Source organism: Oenanthe melanoleuca, chromosome 13 (genome assembly GCF_029582105.1).
Source record: "Oenanthe melanoleuca isolate GR-GAL-2019-014 chromosome 13, OMel1.0, whole genome shotgun sequence".
Lineage (NCBI taxonomy): Eukaryota > Metazoa > Chordata > Aves > Passeriformes > Muscicapidae > Oenanthe > Oenanthe melanoleuca.
The window spans coordinates 3,778,461-3,796,705 of NC_079347.1; the positions used below are offsets into that span (position 1 = coordinate 3,778,461).

Below are 18,245 nucleotides of genomic sequence, written 5' to 3' on the forward strand. Positions count from 1 at the left end.
GTCTGTCACTGGTCCAAGTCTGCATCCACCAGCCAATTTCATTTGATTCTGAGGGGAAAATATAAGTATCAGGAATCCCTTTTATATTAAATTTATCCCCTAGAGGAAACCCCTTTGCAATGGCAAAAAATTCCCTGTACCACAAAGATTTCCAAACCCCACTCATACAAGGCTATGAACCCAGGGTGAACACCCAGAGAAACAGTTTCACATTCCGCAGATACAGTGTCCTAGAGAACAGTGTTAATTGCAAAGAGCTATTTTGTTTGAAGAGCTTACACAAGCATTTAAACCTTTCCTATTTCATGCAGGGGACAGTTGCCAAGTCTGTTCTGTGCCTGCAAGCACTGAGAACAGAGGATGCTTTGTGAGGACTGATTATATTCCATTTACCAAATTTTAAACAGCACTGATTTTTACATCTTTCATTCTTCATCTCAAAGAGGACAAGAGATTTTCTCCTTCCTCCTCTGTTCCTTCCTGCACTGGGGAGGTGTTTGGCTGCTTTTATCCAGAATCCTGACTGAGACTTCTCCATTTTCATTAATGAATAACTTGATTTAATCCTGGTAATTCTTTTGAGACCCAGTCCCTCACCTTGCATTGTGTGATGCACCAAGGGAGTTTCCTACAGAAATGTGTCCCTTGAGGGGTGCAGCATGAAATTCCAGATTTCAGAACAGTTTTGTCATTCCCAGGGATGCCAAAGCAGAGCAAACAGAGCACCCCAGACATGTCCTGGGCTGAAGCACAAGAGGTGGAGAAGGAAGAAGGAGGAAACACCAACTGCCACTGCCAGCACAGCAATGCCATGTGCCAGGGGGCTCTGATATGAATTATCCAGAGTGCAGGTCTCAAAACACGAGGGCTGAACCCTGTGTGAAGGGCAGATTGCCTGCCAACAGTAGCTGTAACTCCCAGCCTTTTTCTCAGAACAAATACAATGGCATGGTACAGTTCATTTGTTTCCTTCACAGTCTTCCATCCCTTTTTATTCCAGAAGTTAGGCTGAGCCTAGAGGAAGCCTACAACCCTGCAGCAGAGCAGTCATTACTGGGTGCTTCCTTTTCAGCACCAACTACCTCTGTTGTGGTTTCATTTCTGCATTTTCTAAACTAGCATGAACTGTGCCTGGAAAATGCATTTTCCAGAGCATTTCTCAATGTTTGGGAAGCCTAACCTTGCCTACTACCAAGAGAAACAACCACTCTTCCAACCAGTTGTTCCAGTGAGCAGAAATAAATTTAAGCTGGCAAAGGTATCTTTTCCCAGCAGAGTTTGTGCTGCTCAGCACGGTGGTTTCAGCAGCAGTGGGTAAGAACAGTTAAAAAGAAATTATTATCCAGCTCCAGCAGCACATCCTGGGCACTGCAGCTTGGGCCCTGCTCTGTGATAAGCCCCACATGGGGGACTGGATTAGATTAGGGCAATATAGAGAAATGCAACCAACACATTTCCTCACGAGGGTGGTGACACAGTCGTTGAAGGTTTGCATTTTTCTTTTTATTATTTGCTGAAGGGTGAGTGGGGAGAGTTTCACTGGGCCAGCTCTAGAAAGAGAGTCAGAGGCAAGATCCAGCCCCTGATCCCAGGGAATGCAGCTAAAAGCACAAACAATGCTTTGCAAATCATCAGGATTGGTTCTAATTCCATTCATCTTGTGCCTTTGGAGCTGCTAACAGACAGATGTGCAAGAGTCAGGCTGCATGACCCCTGACAGAGATGTTCTCATTCCTGGCCTTTGTCACTTTATGGATTGCCTGTGACAGGACCAAGGAAAGGGATTTTTTTAGAGTTGCCATTCTGATTGCATCACTCCCACTCTACACTCCCCAAAACTCTTGGACAAACAACATTCACTGTCTTTTTGCACAGATCACCACACGTCCTTATCAAATCTCTCATGTCAATCATCTCTGCTGTGGGTTTGTGGAGCAGCTGCCAATCACTCACCCTGCCATCACAAACCCCAGTGCTTTATTGATCCCAGTACCAGAGCCACAGCCTGTTTTGTTCTGGAGGTGATGGGATGTTTTTTTTCCCATGGCCTGAGTTAAAGAGAGTTTCTGAATGAGGGCAGCAGAATTTCCCAACCACTGACAATCCCTGAAAGGTAAGAGAGCAAGCTCTTGGTGTGAAGAATTCTTTATCTTGATGTGCAAGTCCCTTGCACATGGTGTTGCTCAGGGTCAGAACTTACAAGATTACCTGGGAAGAGAAATTAAAAATTGACCTGACTTCACCAAAGGAAGTGACTTGCAAAGGATTTGCAGGTGAGCTCTGACAGGAATTCAGGCTGAGCCTGGGCACTCCATAAATTGATCCTACTTGGAATTAGATTTGGAAAGGGTAAGAGAAGATGCCTACCAGATATCCATAAAATACAGGGATACATCTCTTGCTTGAAATACACTTGGGTCAAGAGGTTCCACAACTGAAATGCCACAAGAAACCAGAACATGAGACAATGACAAGAACAAAGGTTTGTAAGAGAACACAAGGTGAAACACTGACAGAGCAATCTGGGAGATAATTTCCTTACCTATTCCCCTTCAAATCCTGTGATATTTTAAAGTAATAACAAACTTGTCATTTTTATTCTTCACCAGGGTCTCTTCATTAATTTTATCCAGAATGCAAAAATACACAAAGCAGACAGGGACACACAGTCCAAGGTCTACTTTCAAAATCAGGAAGCTGAAAACACTTGCCTGTGATGACAGCATTTCTTTGCTCCCACCCCTCCCAGGAGAGCTGCACACCTCATGGGGAGCTGGGACTTATTTTTTGGGTTGGTTTGTTTGGGTTTTGACTGAAAGACCAACTGCATGGAAAAGCTGAGCTTTCAGTACTTTGGCTTTTTAAGCATGACTAAAAACTTGACTGCATTGTCATTTATGCCCTGCCCCTGCCTTTGGAACAGCTTCAAAAGGAGAGACAGAGGCACCCAGGGGAGTGTGGACCCCCAGGCTCTGCAGTGTCTGCACCACAGACTCTGAACTCCCAGGAAGATCCAGGTACAAAACCTGCAAGTTCTGAGTGACATGGGAAAGCAGACTAGGAGGTGAGACAGAGTTACTTGGATTTACTCAGGTAAATGAGGGTAAGCTGGCTACAGGAGGGACAGCCTGTTACAGGCCCTTTTGAAATCTCCCCAGAAAATCCCACTGCAAATTTGTTCTTCTTTGGGGACCACCTGCAGTGCTTGGCTCTGGTCTGCAGCCAGTCCATTTCTAATTGTTGTGTCAGACAACGTCAAGCTGGAAAACACATTTGTCTCCATCAGTCAATTTGCTGAAATCCATTGAATTGTTAAAGTCAAACAATTAGCAAGAAAGCTGAATGTCTCAGTAACTCTTCATTTAAGGAGAGAAATTAGTTTGTAATTTATGGAATAACTTGATGCATCTGAAAGACCAATTTTCTGGTCCCTGTGTCATTGTCAAGGATAACATTTAGCACTTATACAACATTTCATCCTCAAGTTGTTTTTAAACCTTCACTATAATTAAACCACATCGCTCTTGTGTGAATGAAATGTTATTGTCCATTTCTCACAGCCAGCAGAGCTGAGGCTCCACTTAAGTGCCAAAGAGAAGGACACAGTGTCACAGGCAGTTGGCAGCTGCTCCTTCAGCTCGGGAAGTACAAAGGATCCAAATGATTACCAGTCAATTCCATTTCCTCTATTGTCCTGTCTCCTTGAGCTCTGTCAGCAACAAACCTCGAGGAGAACAGCCTATGTAGGATTCACACTCCTCTAAATAAGGTGGTTTACCCTTCCTGCTATTCCTGGTTGAAATAGGATTCATCTCCAGTGACCACAGGTGAGGAAGTGCCACACATCACCAGTTGGAGACTCTTGATGTGAACAGAGCTTGGCTGCAGATGTAGAATAACCTCAGAAACACCACAAGGAACAAAAAAAGTTGCTCTGACATATTTATGGCTGAAGAGACTTCTGTAATTTCTCAGAAGACTTTTATGAGGAGTTCTCTATTAATTACCAAGTTGCCTTACCTACAGTTGAGTCTGGCCTCCCAATCTGTCCTGGCTCCAGGGCTGATGCCCATTTTCTCAGAATGGAGAAATCCATGGAGATACAGTGTGGATGCCACCAGCACCTGCAGCTGCACAGGCTTCAGGAGAAGCAGAAACCAGACAGATTATGAGATAAGACAGGAAGTACCTTCAGGCTCCATTTCCTCACCATTACAAAGTGAGATGTCAGCAGTGAGACAGTGCCAGTCTTTCACCCCAAGGACCCACAATTACCTTTCTTTGAAAGCAGCCCCAGCTATGGAAATCCATTTCAATCAGTTCTCCATATGGATATTAGGTAAAGCCCCACTCATTGACTTCATCTCTTGTTCACAAGAACTGCAGCACATAATTGACTTTCCAGATTGCAGGGCAGCATTCTGGGTCACATGTGCCTGCAGTGAGGTTTCCCAAATCCTTTAATGCTCATTCCTAAACCCAACAAAATGAGCTCTGTGTTCATAGGGCCACAGAAATCAGTTACCAACATTACAGGAAGGACTGATGATTTTCTCACCCCAAACTAACTTTCTGTAATAATTCACTAACAAATTTTGACCCAGCTTAAACATAATTAACAAATGTTGTAACAGCATTTCTTTCCTAATCTGTAATAGGAGCAGTGAGTTTGCAGCACACGACCAAGACCTAGATTTACTTTCAGTTTATTTGCCTGTACCCTCTGCACTGCTCATGTAGAGTGGTTTTCACTGGTTACACTTTTTCTTTTTAACTTGGAAAGCCTTGAACATTCCCCACCAGCAGTCTGTGCCTTGAAAACGCTGACTGGTGGATTTATTAGCACTGTGTAAAGCTGTGAACACTAACCTGGCTCGGGGAGGGTTTGGTGGCCCTGCCCAGGGTCACAGGAAGCCACTGTCACTGCAGTGGGATTGAGCAGGGCAGCAGAGCTCTGTTCCTGCAGCAGGGAGGATCCAAACCTCACCTTGGAGTGTGGGGCTCCCAGAGCCTCGGTGGGGCTGTTGGAGCTCCAGACTCAGAACACCCTCTCCAAAGTTCCTCCTCCCCAGTGCAGGTATCAGGAGAGGGATCTGCTGTCCCACTGTCCCTGTAAATCCACACTTCAGAGCCTGTGTGCCCACACTGGGGTCAGCAAGGACAGCTCAGGAACTGGGGAACCTCTGCAGCTCCTTGGACACCTGCAGCACCACAGGTCCCAGCCACTGGCAATTCCCTGGGGCAGCTCCTTGTGGAGCCTGCTAACACAGCCTCACTCATGGGTTTGGATCACTTCACTGGAACCCTGGGACTGCCCGTTTGTGAATGTTGCTCCTTGAAGCCTTGCACTGGCTGGTGGCTCCTTCATGGCAGCGCATTTCCAGGGAATTTAATGCCCAGCCAGCGATGTTCCCACTGTCCAGTACCTAAAAACTCCATCCCCCACCCCATTAGTTATTGCCTGAAGTACTCAGAGCTCCTGGGACTGTTCACACTTGCAGAGAGGAGTTTCATGGCAGAACAAATCAATATCACTAATGCTGAGTTTAAAGGTTCCTCTCCAGATCTGTCTCATGTCCCAGCCTGCCCACACCAATTCCTTCCCCATGGGTGCTCCAGTTGGATCTGCTGCTTCCCCACATCCCCTCACTCCCTCACCCAAACTCACAACTGCCTCAGCTGCCCAACAATCCCAACAATTTACTGCAACACATCTTTATGGAGCTCAGCATTTTTCCTGCCTTTATTTTAATTGTTTTATTCCCTCTGATTGTCTCCATTCCTTCCTATAATTTATAGTTTCTTCTCTCCACTTCTGTCCTTCCTGCCACTTGCTGAACACAGAGAGACTTGTTTTAATTTACAGAGAGTGTGGTAGTGCAATCTGTTTCATTAACTTAATTAGTTTTATTTTGGCAGTTTCTAAAGGTTCCAGGATAGAAAAAAAAAAAAAAAGACTTCAACTATGCAACCACTCTGCAAACCAGCCACTGTAAGGCAAATCCTGCCTTAAGGAGATTACAGGTTAGATTCGAAATAAATAGAAATTAAATGGTGATCAAACGTACTTGGGATGGAAAAAAAAATATAGTGAGGGTTTTTTTTGTTAAATTTACTAGCTCCATCCTGCATCCACATGCCTGTGTTGGTGAGGTTGAATGTAAGAGCTACCTATGGTATGGTATTTCTGTGGGCATTATTCTGGGATATAAATGTCCTTATGCACCTCTTTTTAAAAGCACACGCAGCACCTTTCAGCATTCACAGGAGCTGTTTATGTTTTATTTTGATCCCTCAGTAGGGTCAAGCACATAATCCGCAGTTACTGCGGTGAAGCAGAGAACAAGCCATACACCCACTGTTCCCTACGGAGCACGGGAATTGCTGGGGACTCCAGGGGATGTAAAACACAACAATTTGCATTTGAATGTCTTCCACAAGCAACACCTGCTGAAAAGGTGCGTTCCAGCAGAAGACTTGCAAGAGGAAATCTTCTGTTTTATGCCCATCCTTTAGATAAATCCGGGCTTAACATAGCAAAGAGCCTGCTGGGCTGAGCTGTTGGATCCGAGCATCCCATCAGCTCCAGAGCTGAGGAGTTTTAGTTTCTTCCTGTGTCAGTCGGGAATTTCTTGTAGGCTCAGGATTTAGGGCCCGTTCTCTGCTCAGTAACCAGGGGCTGAGTGTCCTGAGCACACAGAGAGGTACAGAAATAGCAAGAAACAAGAGAAAACCTCTCTGCTGTGTAGCGAAGGCCAGGACCCTTCTGGCCGGAGAGGCGGCTGGAGCCCGGCTCTGGCAGATTTCTGGCTGCAGGTGTCCGTGCGTCTCTTGAGGTGCAGAATCAGAGCTGCCCCATCCCCGGACGGGGCTTGGGACAGCCCGCTGTAGCAGAAGGAAGTTATCAACTCCTTTTCTTCCCTTTCGACTTCACGTTTTCCACCTTTACCTGATGTGCCTGGCACATGGTGCTCAACAGCTGGAAACGCCGATTTACCTCACAAAAGGCACCAGTCCCTCTGCCTTCCCCACACCAGGTGAGGGTCAGGCACTGATCTGTGGTGACCAGGGACAGCACCAGGGAAGGGCTGGAGCCGGGTCAGGGAGGTTCAGGGTGGATTTTGGGAAAGGTTCATCCCCCAGAGGTGCTGGGCACTGCCAGAGCTCCTGGAGTGTTCGGACATCGCTCCAGGGATGCCCAGGCTGGGATTGTTGGGAAATCTGTGCAGGGCCAGGGGTTGGACTGGATGATCCTGCGGGTCCCTTCCAGCTCAGGATATTCTGCGATCTTCCCTCCCCACAGTGTCACCCCCTCAGAGCTCCCACAGCACGGGCACCAGCAGCTCCCCTGCCCGCGCTGCACAGCGCAGGAGGCAGTGCCGGGCTGTGCCCCACGGGGGAACCGCTCCAGGGCGCGCCCACCAGGGGCGATCTGACCACGCTGAGGAGCGAGGTGAGCCCTCCGAGAGCAGACCCGTGCTCCCCATGGCCGCCCCCCCGCCCTCGCCATCTTCCCCCGCACGCTGCCGGCCCCGCTTCCCGCCCCGCGACTGACACTCGGCTCCGCCAATCAGCGGCCTCTCTCGGGAGCGGCGCCTCCCTCCGCCAATCAGATGGCGGAGCAGCGCCACCAGCCCCACCCCGCCGGCCTATAAAGCGTTAAACCACGCCCCCTCCACCCCTTCCCGGCTCTGCACTGAATGAAGCCCGCGCTGGCCAACGAGAAGTTCCGGCTGGCCTGGATGGACAGGTGCGCTGCCCAATAGGAGCGCAGCATTGCAAGGCGAGCGCCAATAGGGCGCGGCCTGCGGGCGCGAGGGGCGGGTCCTCCCTCCCCGCGGGCCGTGGCCGTCGCTCCCGCTGCTGGAGGGAGGCGGCGGAGAAAATGGCGGCCATGGCTGCGGAGGCGGCGGCGACTGCGGCGGTGCCGGGGGACGGCGGGGCCGGCGAGGCTGAGCCCGAGATGGAGCCGATCCCGGGCAGCGAGGCCGGCGCGGACCCTCTACCCGCCGTCAGCGAGGCCGTGGAGTCGGCGGTGCCGGATGGCGAGCAGGCCGACGCCGGCAAGGCCGAGGAGCCGCCGCCGGTGCAGCGCGCCCGGAGCCCCGGCGGGACTCGCGAGCCGGACGCGGGCAGGACGGAGGAGCCGCCGCCGCCGCGCAGCCCGGGGGTGGAATCGCCGCGGGCAGAGCCCCGCGCAGCGCCCAGCCCGGGCTGCTCGGAGCCGCCGCAGCCCTGCCCGCCGCCCGAGCCGGCCCGGGAGCCGCCGCAGCCCTGCCCGCCGGCTGCCGGGGGCTCCGCGGGGCCCGGGGAGGAGCCGCCCCGGCCGGAGGAGGAGGAGCCGGATGCTGCCGCCGCCGCCGCGCTGGAGCCCGAGCCGGCGGTGCCCGCGGCCCCGGGCGGAGGGGAGGCGGAGGCGCCGGCGCTGCTGCCCGGCTCCGAGGTGCGGGTCACCCTGGACCACATCATCGAGGACGCCCTGGTGGTCTCGTTCCGGCTGGGAGAGAAGCTTTTTTCCGGGGTCCTCATGGACCTCTCGAAAAGGTGAGAGCTCGGTGGGAGCCGAGCCCGAGCCCCCACCCAGCGCCGAGCGCGGGAGCGCTCCCGGAGCCGCCGGGGCGGGATGGGGGCGGCCCCGCCGGGACCCTCGTGTGCTCTGCAGCTTCCCTTCCATCCCATCCCATCCCAGCCCATCCCAGCCCAGCCCTCCTTTGCCCCAGTCCGCTCTAGACCAAGCAGCTCCTGCCCCCGCGTCCTCCCCGGGGAGCGGTGCAGCAGCTCCCGGGCATCCTCTCGCTCCTCTTCCTCCTCCCCGAGGCTTCCAGCCGGGGGTGGGAAATGGGAATGGGGAACGGGAGAGCCGGGAGAGGGGCGAGCACATGGGCACAGGCTTTGGGCTTGGCCGGGGCTCCCAGGCTGCAGCAGCGTCCCTGAGTGCCGGGAGCAGCACGGAGCAGAGCCTGGCGTTTGTTCCCTCTGTGTACAGAACAGCCCAGAGATCTGAGTGCCCTGTTCGGTCGGGCTTACATTGCCTAGGTAACCTTCTTTTTCAGTACATGCTATTTTCCAGGGTAATGGTTTTCCAGCTAGGCTGTTGCAGTTATTAATTAGTACTGATTGCTCCTTGTATGCAATGGTGGGGTGAAGTTTTGCGGTTCTTACATATCCTTGTGGTCGGGGGATTCATATGTATCTGTGAATGACTTATCAGACAACAGCGTTTGGAGTTTGCTTTTTTTCACTGCCTTTCAAGAGTGAGAAGCTCTTGGGCAACCAGAAATCATGGTATCTTACAATCTAGGTTCTGTCAGCAGGTGAAAATACTTCTTCATATTACTGGGTTTTTACTAGACAAGTAAGGACTCTGCAAGTGCATGAGAGAAAAGTGAAATTTAAGCAAGGTTATTATTTAAAACAATCGATATGCAAAATATGCAGCACTATTCTCCCCCAGATTTAAGCAGTGTGTGGACATATGCCTTTTACACTCCTTTCATGTTGTTAGTAGCTGTTCAGCAACTTCCTGGAATATTAATATTGTCAGTGGTTCCTGACAGGAGAATTGTGGGGACCAGCACTTCTGGCTTGGGCCTCACTGTGTAACTGGGGTTTGACACAAAAGGCCCTGTCTGATCCCAGCTTTGGGGTAATGTCATGGGATGATGTTTTCAGTCTGTCTCTTGATGAGGTGTGAAATGCTGAGCAGAACTCCTGCCACTTGTAGGGTGAAACAGCATCTGAGAGCAGGGCAGGAGGTGACACAAACCAGGTGTAATCCTGGGTAACACCAGTTCTTTTATAGGTTTGAAGTTGTCCCAGCAGAATCCCACGGTTGCCCTGGGCAGGAGGGTGACAAAACCTCTGCTTGCAGGACTCCAGGGAAATACCAAGTTCTGCTTTTCTCCTGAAAGGGATCCTGTCCTCCTAAACACACCCTGGCCACATGTTTTCCCAAATTCTTGTGCACTGAGGAGCCTCTGGCATGCAGCAGATCTGCAGCCCTTTGCAGCAGAAGTCACTTTGCAGCCTGGCTGCAGCTGCTGTGCCGTGCTGGAAGCATCTCCAGCCTCCCTGGGTCCTAACCCAGCTCCTGGGACAGAGCTTTGCAGTGGGAACTGTGCAAAAGCCATACAGGGGGAGAGGCTGGGGCTGTCCCTCCCAGGAACCATTTATTCCTTCAGAGGTGCTTTTACATGGGGATCCAGGAGGGGAAATTTAAATTCTCAAGGCCAAGCTGTACAGGGAGTCTGGACAAGAACTGGGTTTTGAGATATAAGGTCTGAAATATTTGGCTGGTGACAACAGAACGTTGGTAGATAACAGGAGTCTCTTATCAGATGTCTCAGAGCAGGAAATGCAGTGGAAAACAAGCTCTAGAAATAGTCCAAGAACTTCCTACCTCTAAGAAATGGAAGCATTATTTTAAAAAAGTGTTGCCTGTATGTCCAACAATTCCATTTTACCACTTCTGTGGTGAATAACAAGTGGTATTGTCTAGGTGTCAGCTTTTCCTTCTATCTGTTTATTTTTGTTTGGTGTAGCAGCACCTGGACTTGCAGAACATGAATATTTTTCAGAAACTTCCTTCTGTTTCTGTGGCAGGCCCTGAATTCTTGTCATAAGTTTTTCCACTGGACCAAAAAGAAAAAAGGAGGGCAGGGTTGAATGAAAACCTCCTAAATTCCATGTATTTACATGACAACACTGGGATTTCCAGCATGGGAGATGGGTGGTTGCTGAAATCTGTCTCATTCAAATGCATGAGAATAATCTCACAAACTTTCCTAATGCCAGAGGGATCAATATTTTAAGACTGACAGTTTACTAAGTAAAAGTGACAATTTGTATTAGAATTTACTCATTCAGTAGCTTCCAGAAGTGGCTGTGTTCATTGTATGATCAGAGGGAAATAATTCCTATTCCTTTCTGCATTTTAATTTCTCTTTCCCTTCTGCACCCTCCAGAGCAGTAAAGGTGCTGCTTCCATACAGTACTAAGGAGAGTAAGTTTAAGTGACTGTTTTTAAAAACCTGTTTCCTTTTTGTCTTCTCAAGCCATGTTCTGAATTACTTCAACTTCACAATGAAAGAAAAGCAAAAATATCCCCATATATTTGTGATTTTAAAGGGGTTTTTGGCTGTTTTTTCCATTGTTGAGATGATGCTCTGACTTTTCATTTTATTCTTGGTGACTTTGATATGCAGTCAGTGATATTTATATGAAGGGCTCCTCCCTGTAGATGGGATATCCCTTTAGGAGTTTATAGCACAAGCTTCTTTATTCCTGCATTTATTGGAGGAGAGGAAGCACTTCCCTGCCTGTACCAGTGGCAATCTCCTGCACCTGCTGCCCAGGAAGATTTGAAAATCAGCAGAAAATAGGAACCCACATATCCTGAGTGCCAAACCCATTTGTTGTGCAGTAAATCCTCATCTGGAGAGGAGCATGTCCCCACTTTGGTTACTCTGAAAACTCATTGCACAAATTAAGGATGTGTTCCTACTCTTAAACTCTGCTGAAATTCCCTTTTAAGTGCTCTGCTGTCCAGGGTGAGGTTCTGTGGGGTTCCTCGGGGTGGATGTTCCTGCTGGAGTCCCAAAAAGAGAGAGAGACAGGGAATTCCTCAGACAGGGAGAAGTGATTGAGGAAAAACTCAACCTATCCATGGGGAAGGGGGGTGAGACCTCACCTGCAGAGCTGCTCCAGCCCTGGGCCAGCACAGCAAGGGGCTGGAGCTGCTGGGGAGAGCCCAGAGGAGGCAGCAGGATGCTGAGGGGCTGGGAGGAGCAGCCTCCCTGTGGAGGGGCTGGGAGAGCTGGGAATGCTCATTCTGGAGAGGAGAAGGTGGTGTGGAGAGCTCACAGAACTTTCAGCATCTGCAGGGGCTGCAGGGAGGGGACTGGAGTGGCAGGACACAGGGAATGGCTTCCACTGCCAGAGGGCAGGGATGGATGGGATTTTGGGTGCCCCTGGATCCCTGGCAGTGCCCCAGGCCAGGCTGGACACTGGGGCTGGGAGCAGTGGGACAGTGGGAGCTGTCCCTGCCATGGATGGTGGCACTGGATGGGATTTAAGGTCCCTTCCAGCCCATCCTGGTTCTGTGGGGTTTGAAGTCCCTGCTTGCTGCCTGTCCCTGGCATTGCTCACTCCCAGTTTGCTGAGGGGACTGGAGGTGTCCATCTGTCCATCCCAGCTGCTGGCTCAGGGGAAATCCTGCTCAGCACCTGGAGGTGCAGAATATACCTGGGAAATGTAGCATTTGTAAATCTTAAAATACAGGATTAAGAAGCTGTGGTTTTAGTTTGTTCTTCTGGGGAAAGGATAATTATTTCTGTGTGTGGGTTTTATTTCCTTCCCAAAGATTAGGGGAGGAGGGAGGATTAAATTTATGTTCTGCCAGCAGTCAAGACTTGGCCTTTTTATTGCTTTATCATTTAACTGAAATTTCCCTCTAATGTTGCAGATGTGAAGGATGTGTCTTGTCTTCTCTAAACCAGTTCCCTTCTGACTTGTGTGTGTTCATAACAGTTCTTGAGGGAGAGAGAAAGAGCAAAAAGTTGTTTTGTGACCTAAGAGCCTTAGTTGGATATCCAGAAGATGCCCAGTGTATTCCTAATGGCCATATGTTTGAAATTATGTCTTTATTGGGCTTTTCTTATGGAAGATAAGGAAAGACTTCCTGCACCAAGGTGTGCATGAGCTGTGTGATGAAAATAAACTTTTATAGGCAATTTGCAGTTCTTACAATCCCAGAAGCAGTTTTCAGGTACAGCACTGACTCTTGAATCCTGTTCTGTTCCCAGTTTGTTAATTCAGCTTCTACTACAAAAGAATGATGTGAGAAGGAAACAGCAGAAGCCTTACTTGGAAAAAATGTGTTCCATTTCTGCCTGCTGTATCATTGAATAAGCAGGGACAGCATGTGCTCATCCTTGTCTGGGGAAGGACTGGCTTTTGCAGGAGGCCTGATGGGCTGTGATGCACATTCTCAACACTAAAGAAGTGTCTGTGGCTCAGGGCTGTGTGTTAATTTGGTTTATTTTATTGTAAAACTTGCACTCAGTTCCCAAGGTGTCCCCACACCTCAGCCCTCCTTCTTTGGAGTTTCTCAGGAGCTTGGGGAAATTCTGGCATCTGAGGAACAGCCCCAGCACTTCTTTGACTTTTGTTTTTATTATCCCCAGAATGTGGGAAGCTCAGGTGTGGTTAAGGGAGTAATTCCTGTGTATGGTTTGTGGCTGTGGGAGGTTTTATTGGAGGTGTCCAGTGCAGCCTCACTTGGAGGGTAGGGTTAGAATTGGGGTCTGGACTGGGACTCAAACTCTCCTTTCCTGAAGGAATCTGTGGTGTTCAGCTGTTCTGTGTTGGTCTGGGATGTGACAGATGATGGTTGATCTGTCTTCCCTTAGGGAATTCTTGTCCTGCCTTTCCAAGGGTTGCTTGGCTTTTTTCAAGGTGTTGAGGCAGGGTAAGGTGAAATTTTCAGTCTGCATTCAGTTTATTTTATTCAGTTTGTTATGGGACTGATGAATCTTGGCCATCTTGACACTTCTATTCATCCATTATTTAATGGCATGATTCTCTTCCATGTGTCCTGGGTCTGGCATATGTGTGATCCTGAAGAATATATTCAAGGTAAAATCCTTCAAAATAGATCACAGCAAATGTATCAGCAAAGTGTCTGCTTCAAAATGCAACTGACAGCTGATAGTGGTAACAGATGTAAAAAGTAAAAGATATTTCAGACCTTCAGCTGATGTGCCAGTAAAATTATAGTAGTTAATGGAAAGCCTAAACCCAAAGCATCTTAATGTTCCAAAGAGTCACTGACACTGCAGTCCTCTGCCATGCCTGCAGAGCTCTCAGTGAAATGTGCATTTTCTGGGCTGTGCAGCCTGGTGTTCCATTGCTCAGTAGGTGAATAAACCATGGAGCTGATTGGCTTCTGGGAATGCTTTTTTCAGGAAGGTGCCTGCACTTAAAGCAATATATTCCATCCTGTGCTTTATCACACCAAGTAAATCTTTCATTAAAAATAGGTTGTTGCATAATCTGTGTTTTCAATGCTGGTTATTTTGAGGAGTTCTGCAAACTTTGTGTTCAAATAGCTATGATCTAACTGTGTATTACACAGAAAGTTATAATTTAAACCCCCAGTTTATGCATGAAATACATATCCATAGTTCTTTCAGCATATTATTGTGCTCCTGGAACTTCCATCCATGCAATAAAAATGGCTTCAGTTTTTGCAGAACACCAAGGATGATCTTGGCTACAAGAGCAGAAAGGTAACAGGAGATTGCACTGCCTTGGTGGTGAAAATGGGTTTTGATCATTTACCACAGACTTTACACTTTGAACACAAGTTTCTTTGCTTTGTTGATGTCAGTTCAATGTGTTCAAAGACAAATGGGAAATACTTTTGAACCTGCTCAGTGGCTTCACTCCTTTGGCAGAACAAGGGGCTTTTCATTTCTCTCCCTTTCAGTAGAGAAGTCAGACATTGGAGGCTAAAGATGAGAACTTAAAACTTTAGGTACTGATGTAAAACACTTTACCCCAGGGCATGTTGTTTATGCACTTCGTTTATGTACATACAGTCATGAGTTAAAATGGGATTTGTTCCTTATCTCCAATGGTTATTTCTGAAAAAATGCTCTTTAACTGTTCTGTTTTGCATATAAATGGAACAGTAATATGCATTCATTGTAGTAATTGTGCTTTAGATTTAGGATTTAGGTTTGAAAAAAGTGGCTTTACTTTCCTTAAGTACTTAAGTTTCTGTGTCTGTAATATAAAAAACTCTCTGGCTTTAAATGACAGAGTTTTGGGTTTGGTACCCAAACTGGCTTTTGGATGCCATGGCTGCCTATGAATTAACTTGCAGCTGGCAAGCTGGAGATGAAGCCTCCCTGTTTTTACCCTGTTTGTGTTTCTGCACACTCTGGTCAGTTGAAGGCTCCTCTGAGTGTAAATATTGCAGAGACAGAATTATCAGGCTCTTAGTGCAGTGCAGCTCCTGATCCCTGTTGCTGTTTCTGTCTCCAGTGAAAATGTTCATTGCAGGGGCATCTACAGCAGAAGTGCAGTCACATCCTGCTGATTGCCCTGGTTACTTAAAAACCTCTGAGAAATGAGTTTTATACAGCATGGCACCCATCCTCTCTGACAGGTGCATTTTCAAAGCAAATAAGGGCTGGGCCACCTTTGCAGCACCATGGAAAACTCTGATTTTACAGGTAGGAAGCAGCAGGGCTCTGCTTCCCAGCACTGCCTTGGATTGAGGGTGAAATTCTGAATTTGGTTTTTGTAACACTTCACTTTTAGATGCCCTGTCAGTGAATGTTGCCATTCCTTGGAGTGTGAGGGTCTGAGGTAGAAGTGTTACAGGAGTCAGGAGTGGGCTGGGCAGGGAGCAGAGGAACTTGGGCACCAGGGGATTTTTATTTTAAGCAAACAGTAACTGCAATATATCTTTATTTTCATCCAAAAAACCCTATTCTTGAAATCTTATGGGGTAAGGTGATATTTGGGATCAGAATATTAAAACAAATAAATTTGTTGTTGGAATAAAGACAAAGGCAATTCCTTGTAGAACTTAAACATGTGACAAAAGGAGTGTGTTGGGAGTCTCCCTGTGGGGAAACTGAAATGGTTTCTCTTCAGAGCTGATCCAGTGCCAGCCAGTGACTGACTGGGGACCAGTAAATGTCACACAACTGAGCTCTGTGCCTTGGAGATGTTAAATTTTGTTTTTATTATAAATGCCTTTTAGTCCTCCTTCATCTCTGTGGCAGATGAACCAAGTTCTTTTGCAGCTTTTCTGTCTGACTACAAGCACAAGTAACCAGTTCAGCCTTGCAGTTGGTGTGACAAAAATGGCTGTGGTTGCATGAGAAGTGTTTATCTTCAAGGTCCACCAGCCAGCTGGGTGAAAATAGGGTTTGAAATTCTGGTACATGCAAGAAACCCTTGTGCTTGCTGCAGAGCTAATTAGATGCTGTGTCATGCCTTGTGCTGAAGAGCTTTAAGCTCACATCTTCATTCTGCTGCTTCTCCTAGGAAAAATAAATCCCTATTTTCTCACCTTGTTCTTTGTCTTTATTCTTTCCTGAACCTTTACTGTTGCATTTACAAGTTTTTCTGCCATTGTTTCCTTTGTTTTTGTGTCTTTCTTCCAAGTTGCTGAAGAACTTGATTAGCCAGGGAGGAAACAGAAATAATCAAAAAGTGTTTGTAGATCCAGTCTGCTCTTGGGTGAGGCCAGCAGAAGACACAATACACTGTTGGAAATAATCATCAGTCTCTTGGCTTACCAGAGATATTTTGTCCTGCAGGTGAATTGTCCTGACTAATTGTGTGTTTTGTATTAACACATCATTTACAGGGATGGTGCTGTACAATATCCATGAATGTTCTTTAACTTCCCCAGTTCATTCATTTGTAGGTGGACAGGGGTGGGAGAACCTGGTTTATTTTTTAAGCAGTACCTTTTGTGAGGGATTCTCTGACTTCAGGGCTTCACTCTGGATTGGTTTTGTGTCTTACTAAAACAGGTTTGCATCTTGCATAAAAATTACCTTTTGTGGCTTCCTGTTCTTCAGTTCTAGCCTGTGTTTTGTGCTTGAAGGAGAGTGGAAGGTGCAGAATGAATCTTTGATTTCCTGTGCTGAGCTTTCCATCAGCTTCTTGTGCCTTTGGAGTGCAAATGGTGCACACTTTGGTGAGGCAATAGAATGAAAAGCTGGGAAAAAAGAGATTAAATACTTGAATGGGATCCTTCTGGAAACCTTTGCAGTCTTCATCATCCACCTCTTCCTAGTGACAGCAAATTATTCCTCATTTCCTGCCAGAGTCCCAGAAGTGCCCTCTGGGAACGGCCTGTGAGGGCTGGAAATGCAGCTCCTGGGGCACTGAGCAGGTGTGGGGGTGTTTGTGTGTGGGGTTTGAAATCCCACTCCTGGCTGCTTCTGCTCTTGTGCTCTTTGGGATTGGAATTTGCACAGCAGAGATCTTGCCCTGTCTTGTTTTCAGCTCTTACCACAGATTAACTTTTTACCAAATCCTCTAATCTTTATCAGGTGGTGAATGATAGGATCTGGATCTTATTTTCTTTTAGAAGCTGAAGGTCTTGATGCAAAAAGCACTGAAAATATTGCTAATTGAATTACTGTCAGCTGATAGTTTCTTTTAAAGCCCTACTTGGAACTGAGTGACTTCCTTACAATCCTTTGTGGAGGGAAAAGCATTTGTGGAAAAGCAACTTCTTTACCCTTGATGGACCTGTGGGACTTTAGGGAATGTAAAACTTGCTTATGAGTGACTCCCCTGTGGTTCAGTGCCAGACCATGGGCTGGAAAATGTCTGTACAAGCTGCTGAAATGCAAACTGGGTGGATAATTTAACCTTGGGTGGGTCGTTTGCTTCAATTACAACTTCAGATGTAGAAAGAAGCTTGTGATAAGCAAAAGGACAAACAATGGCTTTTGTTGGGGACACTGTAAAGAACCTGCTAACACATGATTACTTTTTTTTCTAATCCAATTTTGAGGAAATAAAGGCAACATGTAGGCACTTATACAAAAAAAAAAGTAAATAAACTTCAGTTTAATCAGCTGAGGAGATGTTGCTGTTGAGCCACATTGCAACACAAACCTGAGGACAGATCTTGGGGAGTTACTCCCTTGATCCAGAGCAGCTCCAGTCTGGAGAAAAGGAGGGGAAGGTTTAAAATCCTGTGTTCTTGTGGAACTGTGAGGAATGGTTTGTACTGAGTTGAAATAAGGGGAGTTTTGCTGGGAGAGATTCAGACTGGGCTGGGGAATTTTGGGCTGTAAAGCCTCAGGTGCTGAGCCTGTGTGATGGAGGGTGGTGGCACTCCCTGTTCACTGCAAGGGCTTAGGCAGCCCACATTTGTCTCTGTTAAATCTGGACCATTCATCCTTTTCTGCTGTGCTAAAAATGGAAGAGAAGTTGCCTTTGACTTAGAGTGGAAGATGAGCTTGGGTAGACTGGGAGTTGCTGGGGTGGGTTTGGATGTTTATAAGCATTTTCCAGAAGCATAAAGTTAATTCTTTCGCTGCTGTCTCGGGGGTATTTTTGTTTCATTTTCAGGGCGTCTTGTTGATACAAGAGAAACTGATAATAAGTGAAGTTGTGTGTGTTTTGTTCTCTACTGGCTTCATTTTGGTGTCTTGCATTTTCAAAGCTTCCCATAAGGCTGGATATGAAGCTTTAATTTCTCT

At 47.5% G+C, this 18,245-nt stretch overlaps 1 protein-coding gene across 5 annotated transcripts in view; it reads left to right on the forward strand.

Moving 5' to 3' along the window:
- The first annotated feature begins 7,723 nt into the window (after positions 1-7,723).
- PWWP2A (PWWP domain containing 2A) overlaps positions 7,724-18,245 on the forward strand; it is a 29,086-nt gene continuing 18,564 nt past the window's right edge. For 2 of the 5 annotated variants that reach the window (XM_056502035.1, XM_056502036.1), the window contains exon 1: positions 7,724-8,544. In XM_056502035.1, the coding sequence (XP_056358010.1) occupies positions 7,886-8,544 (659 nt within the window). In that variant the 5' untranslated portion in view covers positions 7,724-7,885. The remainder of the gene's footprint in view (positions 8,545-18,245) is intronic. The other 3 variants (XM_056502038.1, XM_056502037.1, XM_056502039.1) reach the window with 2 other exon arrangements.